The sequence below is a fragment of the Scardinius erythrophthalmus genome (assembly GCF_964197995.2).
Source record: "Scardinius erythrophthalmus genome assembly, chromosome: 24".
NCBI classification, from domain to species: domain Eukaryota; kingdom Metazoa; phylum Chordata; class Actinopteri; order Cypriniformes; family Leuciscidae; genus Scardinius; species Scardinius erythrophthalmus.
Genome location: NC_138244.1, coordinates 1,061,170 through 1,079,176, shown reverse-complemented (window position 1 = coordinate 1,079,176; position 18,007 = coordinate 1,061,170). Strand labels below are relative to the sequence as shown.

The 18,007-nt window shown below is 38.6% G+C and overlaps 3 protein-coding genes across 3 annotated transcripts in view; 2 read left to right on the top strand and 1 right to left on the bottom strand.

The window, feature by feature from the left end:
• Positions 1–458: 458 nt before the first annotated feature.
• Positions 459–10,792, top strand: LOC308684460 (stonustoxin subunit beta-like). Its single transcript, XM_081355692.1, has 3 exons — positions 459–505; positions 3,654–3,754; positions 9,102–10,792. The coding sequence occupies exons 2-3, from the start codon at positions 3,655–3,657 to the stop codon at positions 10,502–10,504; spliced, it is 1,503 nt and encodes a 500-aa protein (XP_081211818.1). The 5' UTR covers positions 459–505; position 3,654; the 3' UTR covers positions 10,505–10,792.
• A 313-nt stretch (positions 10,793–11,105) lies between these two features.
• Positions 11,106–18,007, bottom strand: part of LOC308684459 (ubiquitin carboxyl-terminal hydrolase 50-like) — a 50,868-nt gene continuing 43,966 nt past the window's right edge. The window contains exon 16 of the mRNA XM_081355691.1: positions 11,106–12,826. Coding sequence (XP_081211817.1) covers positions 12,804–12,826 — 23 coding nt within the window. The 3' untranslated portion in view covers positions 11,106–12,803. The remainder of the gene's footprint in view (positions 12,827–18,007) is intronic.
• Positions 15,541–17,255, top strand: LOC308684461 (ubiquitin carboxyl-terminal hydrolase 27-like). Its single transcript, XM_081355693.1, has 4 exons — positions 15,541–15,663; positions 15,998–16,147; positions 16,556–16,590; positions 16,778–17,255. The coding sequence occupies exons 1-4, from the start codon at positions 15,592–15,594 to the stop codon at positions 16,809–16,811; spliced, it is 291 nt and encodes a 96-aa protein (XP_081211819.1). The 5' UTR covers positions 15,541–15,591; the 3' UTR covers positions 16,812–17,255.

The window sequence follows — 18,007 nt, the reverse complement described above, 5'->3', positions numbered from 1 at the left end:
AAGATGCATCTGGTGTTCATTAAAGTCTTCAGCCTCACAGATGAACTAATCAACACTTTTCTCTTTTGTGCTATTGGAGATTTCTTGATTCTTAAAATGTTCTTAATGTTCATAATTCACAATTATATTTTGCCAGGACTGTAATTCTAAACCACAATAGAAGAATGTCAGTGAAATAGACCAAACTAAATAAAAAATAATCAAATTTATTCACTCTCTTTGTTGAACACAGATTTGTGGATCATAAATTATCAGACACGCTGCTCTTTAACAGCACTCGACATTAATAACTCTAGACTTTACATTTACAGATATTACACATCTAATCCAGTTCGACTGCGATGAAGGAAGCAAACGCCGCGCGAGCGTCACTACGGGAAGCAGAACGAGTCAAACTTCACCTCTGTTTCTGCTGTCACGTGTTAAAGACACACTTTAGAGAGAGACTGAAAGCGAAAGCAAGACAGTCCGAGGAGAGAACAACCGCGGAAAGAAAACAGTTCAGGTACGTAATATTTGTGTTTGGGATGTGGCTTTTACAGACGGTAATGCGATTTGTTAATCTTCTGATTTAGGTCATTTAATTTTCTCAATAAATCATAAAATATATTTATTTAGAAATAGACATCAAACACGAGATAAACTATCTAGTTCTACATCTGTGATGCGGAAGCGCTGAAGAGGAGGACAGGTAAGCGAACAACATTATGAAAGATTTCATTTCAGAGAGAATTACACACTGGCTCAAAGATTCATCTCTGAAATAATGTACAACTGGGCTAAAGACACACCTTAAGACAAATGTGTCTTTTTAATATTTCCAAATGCAGAAAAAATATATACATGTTTGTATGAACATTGATGGAGCAAGAGATTTTGTGTGAAAATAAATCATAGTGGTTAATTTTGTTTAAAACTCTTATAAATGTTTGAGGTGGCGAGGTTTGACTTTTATTACACAGACACACTGAAAAACAGCCTGAGGCAAAATACACACAGTAGCTTATTGATACAAATACTTTAACTAAAATAATGTTTTTAATGATGTCCAAGTTAATATTTGTTCAAAACAATCACTTTAGCAAAGTTTGTACTATTTTCAGTTTTTTTTAAATAAAATAATACATTTTTGTTCAGTAAATATAAATATGTTAACAACAATATATTTAAAAATACAAAAACTAAATTATTTTAAAAAGTAAAGATTCTGAAAGCATTGAAAGAGATCCCATAATAATTTAATATAGATTTACAGTAGTTGCAATACATAATATTTTAATTATATTACATAATTAATATCATATTTTTAAATATGATTGTTTCATTATAAATATAGGTATTATCTCTAAGGTGGACAACCAACTTAATATATAATATTTCCCATCTGAATCTAATCATGTCCACAACTGGAAAAGTCAGTCAGATATTTATTATCATGTTTATTATTGTGCTTTTGCCCCAAATACCATACTTTTACATATTCTTCTGTTATTGAAAAACTGTTGCTTTAATTACCTTCAATAAAACTGAAAACCATTAAGACATTTGTCTCAAAATTAAAATTTATAGATTCTCATTTGCTACTTAAATCTACAACTTTTAAAAAACATCAAATATTAGATTTTTTTTTTTACTTTGTGCTGCTGCTCGCAATCGCGTCACAGATCAGCCAAATTTCCACGTGCATCTTGAAAAGCGGATGTTTAGGAAAGTGCTGCGGCAAGTCTTTGTGCCTCTAGTGAATCAGAGAAGTCAAAGGCGCCTTTAGCCCAGTTGTACCCTACATCTGGCAAGACTGAGGAAGGATCCCAATTAAGACTACTTTTAATCAAAGATGATGGAATTACTTTGTTAGAAAGGTAAAACAATAAAAAATAAAAATAATGTGAAAAAAAAAATTAATAGCTGACAACTCAACATCATTTGTCCACACTATCCTTAGGTGCACCAGTTATGTCTGACAATAAAGAATAGTGAAGTGAAAACTTAATAACGAAATAAAGAGCTAAAGATTTGCCTTCCATTTGTGATTGTGAATTTTAATTGAAATGACCACACTTCACTGTTGAATTGGAATTATAGGAAATGGAATTTGTGGAATTCAGATAAATGTAATAGGTAATGCATTTTGAAAAATAAAATGTTCTTCCACCTGGGTTTATACATTTATCAAATAGCCTATTAAATAGCCTGTTAAATTTATGGTAAAAAAAAAAAAAAAAAAAAAACGGTAGCTGTGGTTGCCAGAAATTTACTGTAAAATATGGCAGCAACATTTTAGGTTTTACAAATTTTACTTAAATTTACAGTAAAAAAAAAACGTATTTCATTAACTGATATAAAGTTAATTTATCAACCTACTGAAGTACTAATATCTGTTTTGTACCTTTGTAATACACTGACAACCACCAATCACAGTGGTGATGAGAGTCACATGATGAAAGCTCATCACTAGCAGCTTTTCCACAAGCTGAGAAGGTTAATATTATATAGAAGGTGCACACTGTCATTCACACAAACACTAAACACCATCATTCTAACACACATGACATTATAAAATGGAATAAACATTAATTGAACAACTGATATTTCAATGAAAATACATAAAATGTGAAGTGTCATGCAGGGAATTCAGGGAATGTCAGTTTACAGTTTTTCACTTTTTAAATGTAAGGTTAGATCTATTACAGGCAGTGGTGTGCCGTCAGAGCCAGCAGGGCCTTCTCTGCTGGCCCTGTCAAAATAGAAAAATATATATTTTTTCTAAAATTAAATTAATGTGTGTCTGAACATGTCTAAATTCAATTACTGTCTATCAGTACGTTACAATTATATTTCCAGAAAGAATATGGTTATTTTTTGTGAGTCTGAGCTGGATTTTACATCTGTCATCTAAACGCCGTGGACCAGCACTAGTAGTATAGCTAGCCTTCCGTTGAAGCTGCCGTTTTCCAATTGATCATAACTTTGACTGCCGTGTTTTATCAGCCAATCAAATTGTGATGCGTCTGACAGAACGCCCCAGAGGCCCAGCGATGTGTCGACGGCTAGCCCGCGCTGATGTCATCGACATGGGTGGGCAGATACAATACATGTTTGTGTACAATAACAATTTTCAGGAAAAATAACATCGATCATAGATTGTTACTGAAGGCCCTGACTGAAACCCCACGGTACGCTACTGATTACAGTTATTCACCGTATGTAGTACGGAAACTTTCTGTTAACATTTTTTAACTGTCTTTTACCATTAAAATAACGATAATTTTTTGTGTGTAAAAGTAGCCAACTAAACAATTCTGTCTGTAAGGCCTATAAAACCTTCAAACTTTTGTTTACTTTCAGACAAGCCTTTATTAATCCTTTCTTCAAACTTTGTCTTGACCTGTTTCTAATTTTTTTTTTTACATACACTTTTTTTTAGTTTTATGAAATTCTTTTAATTTCAGTTTATTGTGTTTCTGCATCTTTAAATTCAAACTAGAATTGAAATTCTGCATCCTGTTTGCCACCTCAATACAAATTCAGCAACTGAAATGTAGAAGTAATTTTTATTTAAATTCCTAATGTTGCAGCAGTATGGTTTATACTGGTAGTCAGTGAGTTAAAATAAGTGTTCATGATCAGTAACTGGTGTGTGTTTGTGTGTTTAGAATGGCTACAGTGGGAGTGAACGTGATTGAAACAGCGGCTCTAGGGAGACCCTTCCAGCTGGGGATGCTGTATGACTGCAGGAAAGATGCTCTGATACCAGGTACAAAACACATCTGGGTTACACATGTAAAATAGGTTCCCTGAAAAGGGGAACGAAACACTGTCTAACAAGACGTTATGGGGGACGCTTCAGCATGACTGATGTCTGAAGCGACAATTGTATTGGCCAGCGACAGCCCATGACGTCTCTACCAGTGTGACCGTGAAACCTAGGGAAACTAGGTTACATTTATAACCCGAGACGTTTCCTCTGAATGGGAACTCGCACTACATCTATGGGGAACTAATACCTACTCCGCCATGCTGAGGGGATTACATGCCCTATTGGCCGTGACTAAGCAAAAAAAGCTGACTTTCCTGACCTCACTGTCAGAGTCAGATTCCCCAAAGGTACACACCAGAGAGCTGTCAGTGACACTATTCCCTACAGCCATTGACCAACCTACATACCCTAAACGAGGAAAATCCTTGCAGGGCCAAGTGTTAGGACTCGGCCCAAGGTCAGAGCTCAGAGGCTTGGAATCATTTACACACTGAAAGATTCCTTTAAGGGAATGTGGCCAGGCTTACAAAGAGACCTGGTCTGTCACTTCAGGGGGATTTAAAGCATCAACCCCTAGATTCACCAGATTCACCATCAGCCTGGTCAGTCTACAACCTGTCTGCCTAAGCAGAATCTCTATATTCAGAGGCCTCCAATGAGAAGGCATTGCAACAGGCAGTAACCACTTCACAATGGATTCCAGAGACAGAAGTGCTAGAAAGCAGAGACTTAACATATTGACCCTCCATGCGAGGGGAGTAACTCAGTAACTCTGCTCTGACTTGTAGAGGAGAACTCTACATGATCAGCCTCTAGAACCAGGGGAGCACTGACCGACTCAGTGGAGTAAGTTTATCAAGAAATTTATCCTTCAACTTTAAATAATTATGTTGTTAAAGGAAGCCCTAGCAGACCTACCATTAATTATCCCCAGGGAGCGAAGCATTCAGCATATCAACCCTCTCAAACGAGGGGAGCACTACACAGGCTCGGCCAAAAAAACAGTTCATCCAGGAGGCTGAAAGCCCATCACTAGACAATACTGCTATATGGGCTCTAGAGAGCAAGTTGTTAGGCTGTCCGTGCGCCTCCTTAAAGGGATGGATTGGAGTAAAATCAACCCTCCCTCCCCCCCAGATCAGCCGGATGGCTTAGTGCAGGCGCTAATGGATCCAAGGTTGTATCTCATAAAATACCGCACTAATAATGCCCAGAATGGCACCAAACTAATACAGTAGTACAAATAGGTCCTGTACTCATAAAACAAGGCATTGGAAAGTTTGTAAGTACATCAGGAGTTTATTTAAATAACACTTGCCTGATGGCTCATGCTACCGCTTACCCGGACGTCGAGGTCACTTCAGTGATTTGGGAAAAGCACGTAAAAGTCCTGCAGAAAGCGATGCATAAGGATGTAGTGTAACAACAAAAATTATTAGTTAACACTAAGTTGTGAACACTTTGGAAAAAATAAAATAAATTCACTAGCTTTTCCCTTACACTTGTGAGTTTTGCAAAGGACTTTTACGTGTTTTTCCCAAATCACTGAAGTGACGTTGACGTCCGGGTTAGTGGTAGCATTAGTCATCAGGCATGTGTTATTTAAATAAACTTCTGATGTACTTACAAATTAAGCCATACGGCTGATATCTCTAAATAAGCTCTAACTTTAATGATGGTCGACCAAGGGAAAAAAGGCTTCTGGAGGGTGTTTGGCTCGAGGTCATGGTGCAAAGGACCCTAGGTTGATTTTACTCCAATCCATCCCTTTAAGGAGGCTCACGAACAGCCTAACAACTTGCTCTCTAGAGCCCATATAGCAGTATCTCTAGTGATGGGCTTTCATCCTCCTGGATGAACTGTTTTTTGGGCCGAGCCTGTGTAGTGCTCCCCTCATTTGAGAGGGTTGGTATAGGATTAAGATACCTTTAAGATACTTCTGTAGGCTTAGTTTGGTACTCCCTCACAGCCTAACAACTTTATACTGCAGATTGTGCGGAGCCCTAAGGAGCAAAGTACTCTGTGTAATGACCCTCTAATTGAGGGGACTACTAGCTAATACACTAGACTTAACCTATCAGAGAGGCTTACAGAGAGACTTGTTACTTGATTCAAAAGTACACAGAATTCTAAGGAGTACTTAGTATAACGGCCCTTCTCAGGAAAGGGCAGTATCACCCATGTTCAGCCTAAGAGAGCTCAGCTGGAAAAGAGGGTCTCTGATGGGCAGAGGACTCAACAGGATGACTTGCACAAGAGGAGGCCTAACTACGTATTATACTAGAGACAGCCCTACCAAGAACAGAGCTCTCAGAGAATCATGCCACTGGACAAAGATATCCAGGCGGAGGTCAGGGATTGCTGTATTCGCCAGGAAGACTCTATAAACGAGAGGAGGTAATATTACCTCATGCTAAGGCTACTTAATGAGGATGCTCACAGAGAGCCTTGCCACTCCATATTGCCAACATTAAGAGATTAGAGGCCTTTAGCAAAGAGAGCTAGACCATTCGAATTCACAATCCCAGTGGTTAGCTCAAGGGAGTGGAGGCTTTAGCAAACGACTCTGTCTAAAAGCAGCCAATGTTTGTTTTAAGAAAGAGCTCTAGATTAGGGATGTCCCGATCCGATCACGTGATCGGAAATCGGGCCCGATCACGTGTTTTCAGACTCGATCGGAATCGGACGTTACCTCCCGATCAGGACTCGGATATATATGTATATATATTCTCATTATTTTTTAACACATCTATAGTTATGCGGTGGCACAGAGTTACGCTGGTTTCACACTGCACGCGTTAGCAGAGTGTAAGCAGCGCAGGAGCAGTGCGTATGGTGAGCAGGAGCAGGACACGCGCGTTTTGCTTTCACACTGGCAGCTTTTGTCACGCGCGGCTGAACCGCGGGTTGTGTAGGGCAGGCTACAGACAGAGTAGGCATTACTTTTTTCGTTTTCAAATACATTTAAGAATAAAGACTTGTCAAGAAGCTTATTTTATTAATAATTTCATATAACTTTTTGTTCATCTTTGTTTTTATTGTCATGGCAACAAGTTTGTTTTTGGACATTTGTTTTCTTTTTAAATTGCTGTTGGTCGTTTGATTGACTGTTTAAAACACAATAGATATCATCAATGCACTTTTTGGATAAAACTGCGGTGTATTTTGGCCATGATCAATGTATTGTCACTTTAATTCAGCAAAAGCGGCGCAGCAAAAATAGACTCTGCGCCGAAACGATCGCGGCACTGCTGCTCTGCTCTGCTACGCACTGCCGCGCCGCCTCTGCGCGCGGTGTGAATGCTCTAAAGCCTGGTTTAATCTGGTAACATGGGCGGCGAAAAAAATACGCACTGCACGCTCTGCTAACAGTGCAGTGTGAAACCGGTGTAAGAGTTAGGAGTGCAGTTTCTAAAAGCACATTACTGGCTTTGCAAACACTGTAGCTCTTTTATTTTGTATTTGTTCACATGCCTGCCGGGTATTTTAAGTTGAGGTGCTATTTGTTTATATATTAGACTTTTTTATATTTACTGTTGCACTAAAGTCCAAAAGTGAAGAATTTATTTATTACTTGATTGTTCAAGCTACCTCACAGAAGTGCTCTGTTTGTTAACAGAGTTGTTGAATGTTAAAATAAGGTGAATTAAATCAAAAATAAGGAACATCCTGGATCTGTTTTTTCGCTCTTCTTTATTCTTTTTTTATGTATTAAGTATCGGATCGGGACTCGGTATCGGCAGATACTCAAAATCAAATGACTCGGACTCGGACTCGAGGGCAAAAAAACCTGATCGGGACATCCCTACTCTAGATAGTGAAGGCCTTTACTGGATAATTCTCTAGAATGAGAGGAGGCATGACTATGCTACTCTTAAGGAAGCCATACTATCAGGGGTTTACTGAAAGCTGTTCCACTTGGAACATCTAGCAGTAGCGTTGAAGAGTGGCATTTTTTTTTCAAGAATGAGAGTAGATGTTATCGGCCTCCAAGGGAAGGAGGGTAGGAATCTTTTACCCTCATCAATTCTAGAGCGCTGTGAGCATCTACATTGAATCACTTCCCTGAGATCATGTTTCTTCTTCCTCGCCTCACGCCTCATCTGCGACCTGCTTCTCGGAGGAGGAGGACGTGAGCGACACTAGCCCTCTGGTCCTGTCTTTGGTTGTGAGCTCAAGTTGGGCCAGTTCCCCCGGCAGTTTGGGCGTGGACCTGGGCCGGCGGTGTATGAATGTTTTAAAGGCTACACACCGCGCCTTCGCCTCCTTACATTTATTGACCACCGCCTCAATGGATGTGTTGAATAGTTCAGAAGGCGAAATCAGTTCATCGGAGAGAAAGCCCTTCTCTGTGTCCCGATGCTAGCCAGGTTCACCCACTGATGTCTCTCTGTGGCCACTATTGCTGCCATCAATCTGCCAATCACGGTAGAGGTATGTTTACAGGCCCAGAGAGCGAGATCTGTGGTGTGGTGTGGCGCAGCTCAGCCATCGCATCAGGGGAAAGACCCTGACCCTGGTCCAGGTCCCTCAGCAGATCGGCTTGGTATGCTTGCAGCACATATGCCATTTAAGCGATGTTGTCCCAAGGGGCTTAGCTGGCAGGGTCGGAGTCTTCAGTGACGATGTTTCCCCCTTTGAGAGATAGCTCACAAGCGTATCTTCAATGGGAGGCATGGACACATGTTAGTGAGGTCAGCAGGGGGTGCTCACCCTGTGGTCTGTGTGGGTCCTAACACCCCAGTGTAGTGATGGGGACACTGTACTGTCAAAGAGCACCGTCCTTCGGATGAGACGTTAAATCGAGGTCCTGACTCTCTGTGGTCATTAAAAATCCCATCCTGGCCAAATTTGCCCATTGGCCCCTGTCCATCATGGCCTCCTAATCATCCCCATATACTGATTGGCTTCATCACTGTCTCCTCTCCACCAGTAAGCTGGTGTGTGGTGGGTGTTCTGGCGCAATATGGCTGCCGTCGCATCATCCAAGTGGATGCTGCACATTGGTGGTGGTTGAGGAGATTCCCCCCATCTATGTAAAGCGCTTTGAGGTCTCAGAAAAAGCGCTATATAATTGTGACTAATTATTATTAATAAGACTTCCTCGTAGGTTTTTCTACCAATTATGTAGACTCATATTTCAAAGGAGATTGATCATGCATTCTCCAGTGTCTATTGGTAGGGAAAGGGGCCCTAATAAGCATGTACCATATAAGCAAACTTCAGAAAGCTTCTTTTTTACACAACAGATGTACATAGCCCTACAGCGGGATCATTTAATCAATATTGTGTTTATAGACATAAATAATGACTCGACTGTATTAAACACTTTATACTTTTGCAGGAATCACACTGTGGGATCAAGAAAAGCTACAGCAGAGTCTACGAGTCCGTCCCCAAATTAACACAAATTTCAAAGTCACAGCTTCAGACTCCATTAAGGACAAATCAAGCTTACTGAACATTGACGGCTCTCTGAAACTGAGTGTTTTAGGTGGACTCGTCAATGTCACTGGAGCAGCCAAATATCTCAACGACACCAAGAAGTCTTTCAAACAGCAGAGACTGACGCTACATTATCATTCAACCAGCAGGTTTGAAGAACTGACCATGAACCACTTGAGACCTGAAAATATAGTTCATCACAAGGTGCTTGATAATGACGCAGCGACACACGTGGTGACAGCAGTGCTGTATGGAGCAGACGCCTGCTTTGTGTTTGATAGAGAAGTTTCATCAGATGAGGAAATAAAGACAGTAGAAGGAGAAGCAAAAGTGGCCTTTGAGAAGCTCAAACTAATTTCAGTAGATGCAAACGTCAATCTGAAGATGAATGACACTTTGGACAATGTACAAAAATTCACATGCACGTTTTATGGCGACATCCAGTTACCGTCTAACCCGACCTCTTTTGAAGATGCGTTGAAGGTTTTCACTGATCTTCCAAACCTGCTGGGAGAAAAGAAAGAGCTGGCGGTTCCTCTGAGGGTTTGGCTTTTTCCTCTAGACAAACTTCTCTCAAAAGCTTCCAAACTTCAGAAGGACATCAGCATGGATCTAATCATGGCGACTGAATCAGTGATTGAGCGTTTGAATACAACTGAGATGAGATGCAGTGATCTTCTGGAAGACTCGCCTGCCTCGACTTTTGCTGAATTCCATGATAAAATCCTGCAAATGAAGCAAAACTGCGACATGTACAAACTGAGAATCATGGAGAAACTCGGCTCTCTGCTGCCAAACATCCGTGGAGACGTGAAGAAGGAAACTGACCTGAATGATCTTCTACAAGAACATGATGAATCTCCATTCAGAGGACGAGACCTGGCAGAATGGCTGAAAGAGAGAGAAAGAGAGTCTAATGTCATTAAATCAGTCCTCAGACAGCTGAAGGATGCTGGTGCACAGGTAGAAGACAACATAGATCTGATCTTGATGGATCTGGAGGTTGGAAATCTGGTCTGTTACACATTCACATCACTGAACTGCTCAGACGTGCTGCTTCTTCAACAAAAGGCCAATCTGAATCCTTTAACTAAAGGAACAACTGATGAGAACAGCCCTGATCCAGAGCAGAAGTCTTGGCTCACTCCTGAGATCCAAAAGACACTGAGGAGCAACTTGAAGATATTTAAGAACTTGATTGATTCAAAAGACCGTAAACCAGCCAAGTTCATTGTGTCCTCAAAGGAAATGAAGAATAATCCAGGCTCCTGCATTCTGCTGTATGAAAGTGAATGTGATTAAGCCGTTTGCTTCATTCCTCCATCCAAACCAGCCTGTCCAATCAGTGAAGAGGTCAAAGATAATAGTGTGGATCTGAAGGTTCCTCCATCATGTCCTGAAACAGTGGAGCTCAGAGTACTGTACAAACGTAAGCAGGACACAGTCTGGTCATCTAAACCTCTGCTGAAGGATCAACTCACAGTTACTCTGACTGATCTGAGAGAAGAAGCTGAATATGAGATCAGATGTGCAGCGCTGGGGAAACTCGACTACACCGTATACAGTGACGTCACTGAAGTTGCCACAGAGGTATGATGATCAATTATCAGCTGAAGAAAAAATACATGAGAAGCTGTGTGAGAATGAGTAAACGGTAATGTGTTATCTTGATTAATTAGTATCAAATGTTTCCTCTAGGGACGGGGCAGTTTGGTTGTTGGTGAGTGATATATTTTTCCTGCTCCATCATTTGTTTGAAACACTTTGTTGTATTGTGGTTCATATTTGAGGCTGTGAATAACAACATCAGTTGTATTTGTGTTGCTAAATTTGGTATTACATTGTGGGTGTAAATGAATAGATTAGGACTTGGTGCTGGAAACCCAAAGCACAGGACAATATAGACACCAGAATAACAATATTTATTATTCTGAAGCTGAAAATACAGAATTATTTTAGACGAATATGCTATTCATCTCTGTCTCTATATATGTACTCTGTCAGTGACTACATTGAAAATAATGTAAGCCACTTTTTACTGGTAACATCAGACATCTGGCAGTATCAGGACACACACATATTCCCCCATTGCATTATTATACATTATATTCAACATTATATATAGTAGTTTAATGTGACACTAAAACTCTTAAACTAAAAAAATAAATAAAAATTCACTCAGTAATTTTCATTTTGGGAGAACTATAAATAATAAATATTGTCACTATCCACAATACATGTTGTTACATTATTGTATTGTGATATATTATGACATGATTTATTGTTATACCTTTAATACAAATATTAATCCAGTGGGTTAGTGCCCTCCTACTTTGGTAGACTGAATATAACTTTACACACACATGTCTATGGCACAAGTCTCATATGAACACATAACCTATAATGTTTGAGTCTTTTTGCTTCACGTTATGCCACAAATGCTGTCAGTAAAGCTTAAACAGAAGGCTCACCCCAATATGATCATCTTGTCATAATTTACTCTTCCATGCCAAACCTGCATTGCTCTCTTTCTTCTGTGGAACATAAAAGGAGATATTTTGAAGAGTGTTGGGAACTAAACAACATCAAACCCCATTGACTTTCATCGCATGGACAAAAAATAAGACACAAAATATCTTTAAGTTTCACAGAAAAAAGAAAGTCATACAGTCTTAAACACAAAGGAGTAAATGATGACAGAATGCTCTTCTTTCTTTTTTTTTTAAACGTGAATCATTCCTCTTAACAAGTTGGTTACTTAATCTGTAGACTTTACTTATTTATTGTTGAACACTGCTTGCCGCTATTTTTAGAGGATATGGGATTTAATAGAAAAGTGTGATCATTGTGAATATTGGTCAAAATATATACACAGACTTCTCATATATCCCTCTGATTCCAGTTCCCTGTGGTTTGATCAGTGAAGGAATGACCAGCTACTTGAACGCAGTTCTGCAGACGCTCTTCATGACAGACAGATTTAGGGATCATGTGCTGAGGTGGGAAACACACTTTATGCTTTTTCATTCAGAGATTATCATATTTGTGTGTCCAATGTAAATATTTTATTGATCATTGAACTTTGTGTTTAGCTTGAGGAATGAAGTCACCAGTAAATCCTCAGGAGCAAACCTCTCACAGGCGCTGGCTGATTTATTCTGGAGATTAATGCAGGAACGAACAGCTGTTTCCACAGGACAGGTCACAAAAGCTCTAAACATCACGAATGGTTGGTCCTTTTTAAAGTCTTTGGGGCAAATTTATTAAACAGATGCACAATTTTCAGGGTTTCTGCAGGTCTTAGCAAGGTCTTACTAAGTCTTTAATTTGCCCTAACACAAATGACTTGACTTATGCCTGCTACCCCTCCTGGGGCATAGCCCGCCGACAAGAGCTCTCCAGGCATCCCTGTCTTGGGCTTTTCTCTCCAGCTGGCTCCAGGTGTATCCAAGTTCTTTGGTATCAGCTGCCAGATCTCGGCGCCACGTATTTCTTGGCCTTCCTCTTTTCCTTTTGCCTTGGGGATTCCAAGTGAGCGCTTGCCTGGTGATGTTGGAAGCTGGCTTGCGGAGCGTGTGACTAATCCATCTCCAGCGTCGTTTCAGGATCTCATCTTCTGCAGGACTAACACAAATGAAGATCTTAAAAAGTTCTTAAATCAGAGCAGAAAGTCTGAATTCATAAAGTGATGGCATTAAGAGAGTATCTTCCTCAGTGTCTTTGTCATGTTTTTCAGTACAAATATCTAAACATCTTTAAATTAAGATACATTTATTTGAGATGCAAATGTAAAACAAAGTCGTGATAACTTGAAAAAAAAAAGTGAGTTTATGCTTAATTTTATTTTTGTAAAATTAATTGAAAAGTAATGGATGTCTGTTGTAAATTGTATCTTCAAACTTTGAAGTTTCTCTCTAGACATCTACATTGAGAAAACATCTACAGTACATATTGTATTCCCTTCAATTTGTTTCTTAAGTATACTTAAAAAGGTCTTAAAAAAGTCTTAAATTTACTTTAATAAAACCTGAAGAAACCCTGACTTTGTGCATATATTTAGTGCAAAAAGCAGGTCTTATTCACCAAACTAGTTTAAGCAGGTGCCTGAAAAAGCTCAGTTTTGAGATTTGAGATGGGCTTTATCCGAAATAAACTTCACTACTGAAAAAAATAATGCACATTATTACTAATCATAATTTTCGTTTCAATATGAGTTGTATTTCACAGTAATTTTTTTGTGTTTCTCAATTAGTTTTTGAGCAGCAAGATGCAGCAGAATATCTGCAGATGATATTACACAGAGTACCTGAGCCATCAGAGGTCATTTCAGACTCTTATTTATTAAAGATCGAAAAACAGAGTGTCAAAATAATCACTTTCAACTGTGATATTCTCTTTAATTGAAGATTTTCAGAGGAATCATGGTGACATCTACAGTGTGTTCTGTCTGTGAACGCAACAATGAAGAGGACACTGATTTTTTTGTCAATACCTCTGTCTATTGATGATAGAGGACATCATGATGTGGTAAGAGAAACTGAGTTTGAAATAAACTATGAGTGGAAATAAAATAAATCATCAGCTTGTGCATTTCAGGCCTGAGGATGCGTGAGATTACAGAGGAACTGTGATGGGTCAAAAATCTATCCAGTGTTATGAGACATTTATAAAATGTTTTATTTTCCTCAATGGTAAACTGTTTAAAATCTTTAAACTTCATTTATCATTTTAGGAACATGCTTTGGAGGAGTACATGGGAATCCATGACATGAGCGGAGATGATCAGCTATTCTGTGTTACATATGATTCAATGAGAGACATGGAGACGGCAAGTATTATTTGCTTTGATAATATGTTCCCCCGGTTTCACAGACAAGGCTTAAACCTAATCTCAGACTAAAATGCATGTTAGAGCTGTTTTAACTCAAAGCGTATCTTAAAATATGTCACTGCTATTGTTTTGTCTCAAGATACATACCAGTAATGTTTTTTTTTCAAAGTCAAGTTTATAAAACCTACTTAAATGCCTAATTCTTGCTTAAAGGATTAGTTAACTTTCAAATACAAATTTCCTGATAATTTACTCTCCTCCACATCATCCAAGATGTTCATGTATTTCTTTCTTCAGTTGAAAAGGTTTTTGAGGAAAACACTCCAGGATGTTCCTCCATATAGTGTCTTCAATGGGGTCCAACGGGTCGAAGGTCCAGATGTGAGTTTCAGTGCAGCTTCAAAGGTCTATCCAACGTAATGATGTAATGCGTGGAGCATCTCAGAAATAGTACAAGACGGGCATTTGTGGTTAAAAAGTATATACTTTTTTTTTTTTTCTAAAATGTCAGCTGGTTTGTCTAGATGAGACTCTTATTCCTCGGCTGGATCGTGTCGAGACTTTGAAGCTGCACTGAAACTCACATCTGGACCTTCGACCCGCTGGACCCCATTGAAGACACTATATGGAGGAACATCCTGGAGTGTTTTCCTCAGAAACCTTTTCAACTGACGAAAGGAAGACATGAACATGATGTGGAGGAGAGTAAATTATCAGGACATTTTTATTTGAAAGTGAACTACTCCTTTAATCTAAGCCCTGTATGTGAAACAAGGCCAATATATATTCAAAAATAATATTGCTGATAAAAGAGGTTTTGGCGACTTAAATTTAAATGGCAGAGGCTTTTTGCACTGAGTGGATAAAGCAAAAGTGTGTGTATTCCTGAAGCCCAGCCCTAATCCTAACCAGATCGATCCTGCTGATCAGTAAATGTGTCCTTGATGGTCCAGGGAGGGAGAGGAAAAAGTATGTTGTGGTTAAATGTGCCACTGTCCGATCAACGTCATTTTGAATGATCTATTCGGCCTATTACATCTGTTATGTAATAGGCCGAATAGATCATTCAAAATGACGTTGATCGGACAGTGGCACATTTAACCACAACATACTTTTTCAAAGACTTGTACAAGAAATGTAGGTTTCACATTTTCTAAAAAAAAAATCAAATAAACACTATGAATATGTAGAAGAATGTGATCATGGAAAAGCAGATTTGATCTCAGATCTGTCGAACCAAAAGCTCAATCTACTATTCTAACTCTTTCTATTTCTCTACAACTGATCAAATCAGTTTCTTTTGTAACTTGTCTGGCTCGAGTTGTTATACATGCAAATCTTGTACATGCCATTTTTGAGAAGATACAAGTCTTTGAATTTGTAACTTCAAACAAAACAAAAATATATATTGATACAGCTTACTTATATGGCAGTTGAAATATACTTGATGTGATATGTAATCTGAGCATTTGAAAGAATGACCTTTATATTTTCTCATCAGGGAAAGTACATTAAAACGTGGCCAGACATTTTGACTCTGCAGCTGAAGAGATTTGAGATGAAGAACATCCGAAATGAACTGCACAACTGGAAAAATGAATGCAAAGTTAAGATTCCTCCAAATCTTCAGGTATAAAATAATAAAACCAATTATTTAAAATACATTTCTATAACAACACAAACACACTCTTTTTTTGTCTCTGTTCTAGCTTTCCTATGCTCAAGCATTTGTACTCTATCTTGCTGTTGAAACTTTATTAGTGCTGTGAATATTGTTGATGGTTGTATGAAAACATACACATGATGTTCCTCATTGTTAAGTTAATTTGCATGAAAGCATCTGCTAAATGTAAATATGAAGCACATCTCTGCATATTTCCATCATAAACCACAATCTTAACCTTCCAGAAACAGACTAGAAGCTAATGCACAGTGTGTTACACAATGTCCTCTCGTCTCACCAGGTTGATTCAGTAATGTACGAGTCTTCCACACTGTATGAGCTGTATGCCGTAATTAATCACCACGGCTCATTCAGTAGTGGTCATTATGACGCAGTCATTAAAGATGAGAGAGGAAACTGGTATCATTTTAATGATCGCACAGTTACAAAGGTGAGTTTTCATGTCCTGATATCTGTGTAGGAGGACTATTAGAAATAACTATTGATGAAAAAACAATGCATTGTATATTTTAGTCCTTTTTGTCTATAATTTTTGTCTGTAATTTTTCCTCTATATTCCTCAAAAGTTTGCAGAAGAACCTCAAAGGATCGATGCCTGGAAATATTCTTACATTACAAATCACAAAACATGCCCTATATTTATTAATTTAAATAGTTAATTTAAAGGATTGTAATCTAGAATGCCTCATTGTGCAGACTGATAAATACATGTTTCCTCCAATAAAAACGATTCTGCCACAGAAGATTAAGGACAATGTTTCAGTAGAATCTCTGGCAGTAAATGCAATATGTTTGGACATGTGTACCAAATATTCATAAAAACATTTCTTATACACAGCTCTCAGTCTGCATACTTACTGATGTACAGAAAAGGTGAGTATTTTATTTAGTGCTGTACCTGAAATAAACCGAAATATCTCTGAATACATGTGAGCTGGACTAAAAAAAACATGTACAGTATAGGCTATGTTAAAATGCAATACAATAATACTTAACACAAGTGTATATGATATCAAACTGTATGTAATTTCCAAAAAGTAAAATTATCTTCATTTGATAGTGACAGAAGAAGTTGCAGCTTCAGGACGAGATGAAGGTCACAAAAGACCCATCAGTGAAAGCAGAAGGTACAGAATCTCGTTATTGTTTATAATTCAGCTAATATTTACAAAAGCACACATTGATTTATGTGTAAAGTGGAAAGCATGCACTGAAACAAACCTCTCTATTGACAATTTAACTGTGTGACACACTGAGCCCCCTTAAAGGGACAGAGCACCTAAAATAATCATTTACTCTCACATCATTCAAACCTTTCTGTGAAACACAAAAGCAGGTCCTGTGAAATATCTTGACGGGTTCTGTTGTCTTTCCTGTGTCGATGTAGTTTTAAACAAAGTATTGCTAATCAATGATATTAGTGATATGTATAATGTATGTGGGGGAAATCGTAATTTTAGTATTTCATAGGAAAAATCACTAGCAGACTCCACTTTCATCTAGTAGTAGGCCCTACTCATAAAATAAAAGGCAAACTTAAAATTTTTGATTCTGATTTCAGGGGATTTTTAAAGTCAACGTAACATGATGTTCCATTTTGTTGATTGTTGACATGAGATTTTTTTCTTCAAAAGGTATTGATTGGATGGTTGGAAAAGGGTCACTTTAATTTGATAAATAATAGGGATTAAAGGGTTAGTTCGCCCATTTAAGACATGAAGTTGTATGCAATCCTTACCAGCACTATAGTGCATACACACTGACCCACTCTGTGCTCACCTTCCTGGTCAGAGTTCTGGCCGCTGGAAGTTTTTCAAGAAAGTAGTCCCGTTTAGTTTCCGGGGCCTCAAAACTGTGCGTTTTTACGTGAAAAAATTATATGCGTTTCAAAGCTTGATTAATTTACATCACAAAAAACACTCCAGACAAAATTCATACCTCAGTTTTAATCGGCACTATTTTCTTTCCATTTCTATCAATCCGCGCTGCTGTCAACGTCAACAGTGCGCACGTTCCGATCAGCTGTTGATACCGTGACTCGCTGACAACATGTCTGACTACGAAACTTCTGATGATGAAACCAATTTTAGCACAATGTCAGACGGAACAGATGATGATTAAAGTAATTTTAGCACAACACCAAAGGGATACCTTTATGAACCGGAGTATACCGATGCCGAACTTCAGCAGATGGAGATAGAACGGGAAGAGAGAGAGCAAGAGGACAGAGATGAAGTTGTCCAAGTTGACTTCGCGTATACAGGCAGGAGCCATCTTGGAAAACAGTCTC

What these genes read in the sequence shown, in the direction of transcription:
- LOC308684460 (XM_081355692.1), top strand. Translation starts at nt 3,655, where the DNA reads ATGGCTACAGTGGGAGTGAACGTGATTGAAACAGCGGCTCTAGGGAGA. An exon ending in GAAAGATGCTCTGATACCAG is followed by an intron (nt 3,755 to 9,101) that starts GTACAAAACACA and finishes ATACTTTTGCAG; the next exon opens with GAATCACACTGTGGGATCAA.
- LOC308684461 (XM_081355693.1), top strand. Translation starts at nt 15,592, where the DNA reads ATGAAGAACATCCGAAATGAACTGCACAACTGGAAAAATGAATGCAAA. An exon ending in AGATTCCTCCAAATCTTCAG is followed by an intron (nt 15,664 to 15,997) that starts GTATAAAATAAT and finishes TCGTCTCACCAG; the next exon opens with GTTGATTCAGTAATGTACGA. An exon ending in CTTACTGATGTACAGAAAAG is followed by an intron (nt 16,591 to 16,777) that starts GTGAGTATTTTA and finishes TTCATTTGATAG; the next exon opens with TGACAGAAGAAGTTGCAGCT.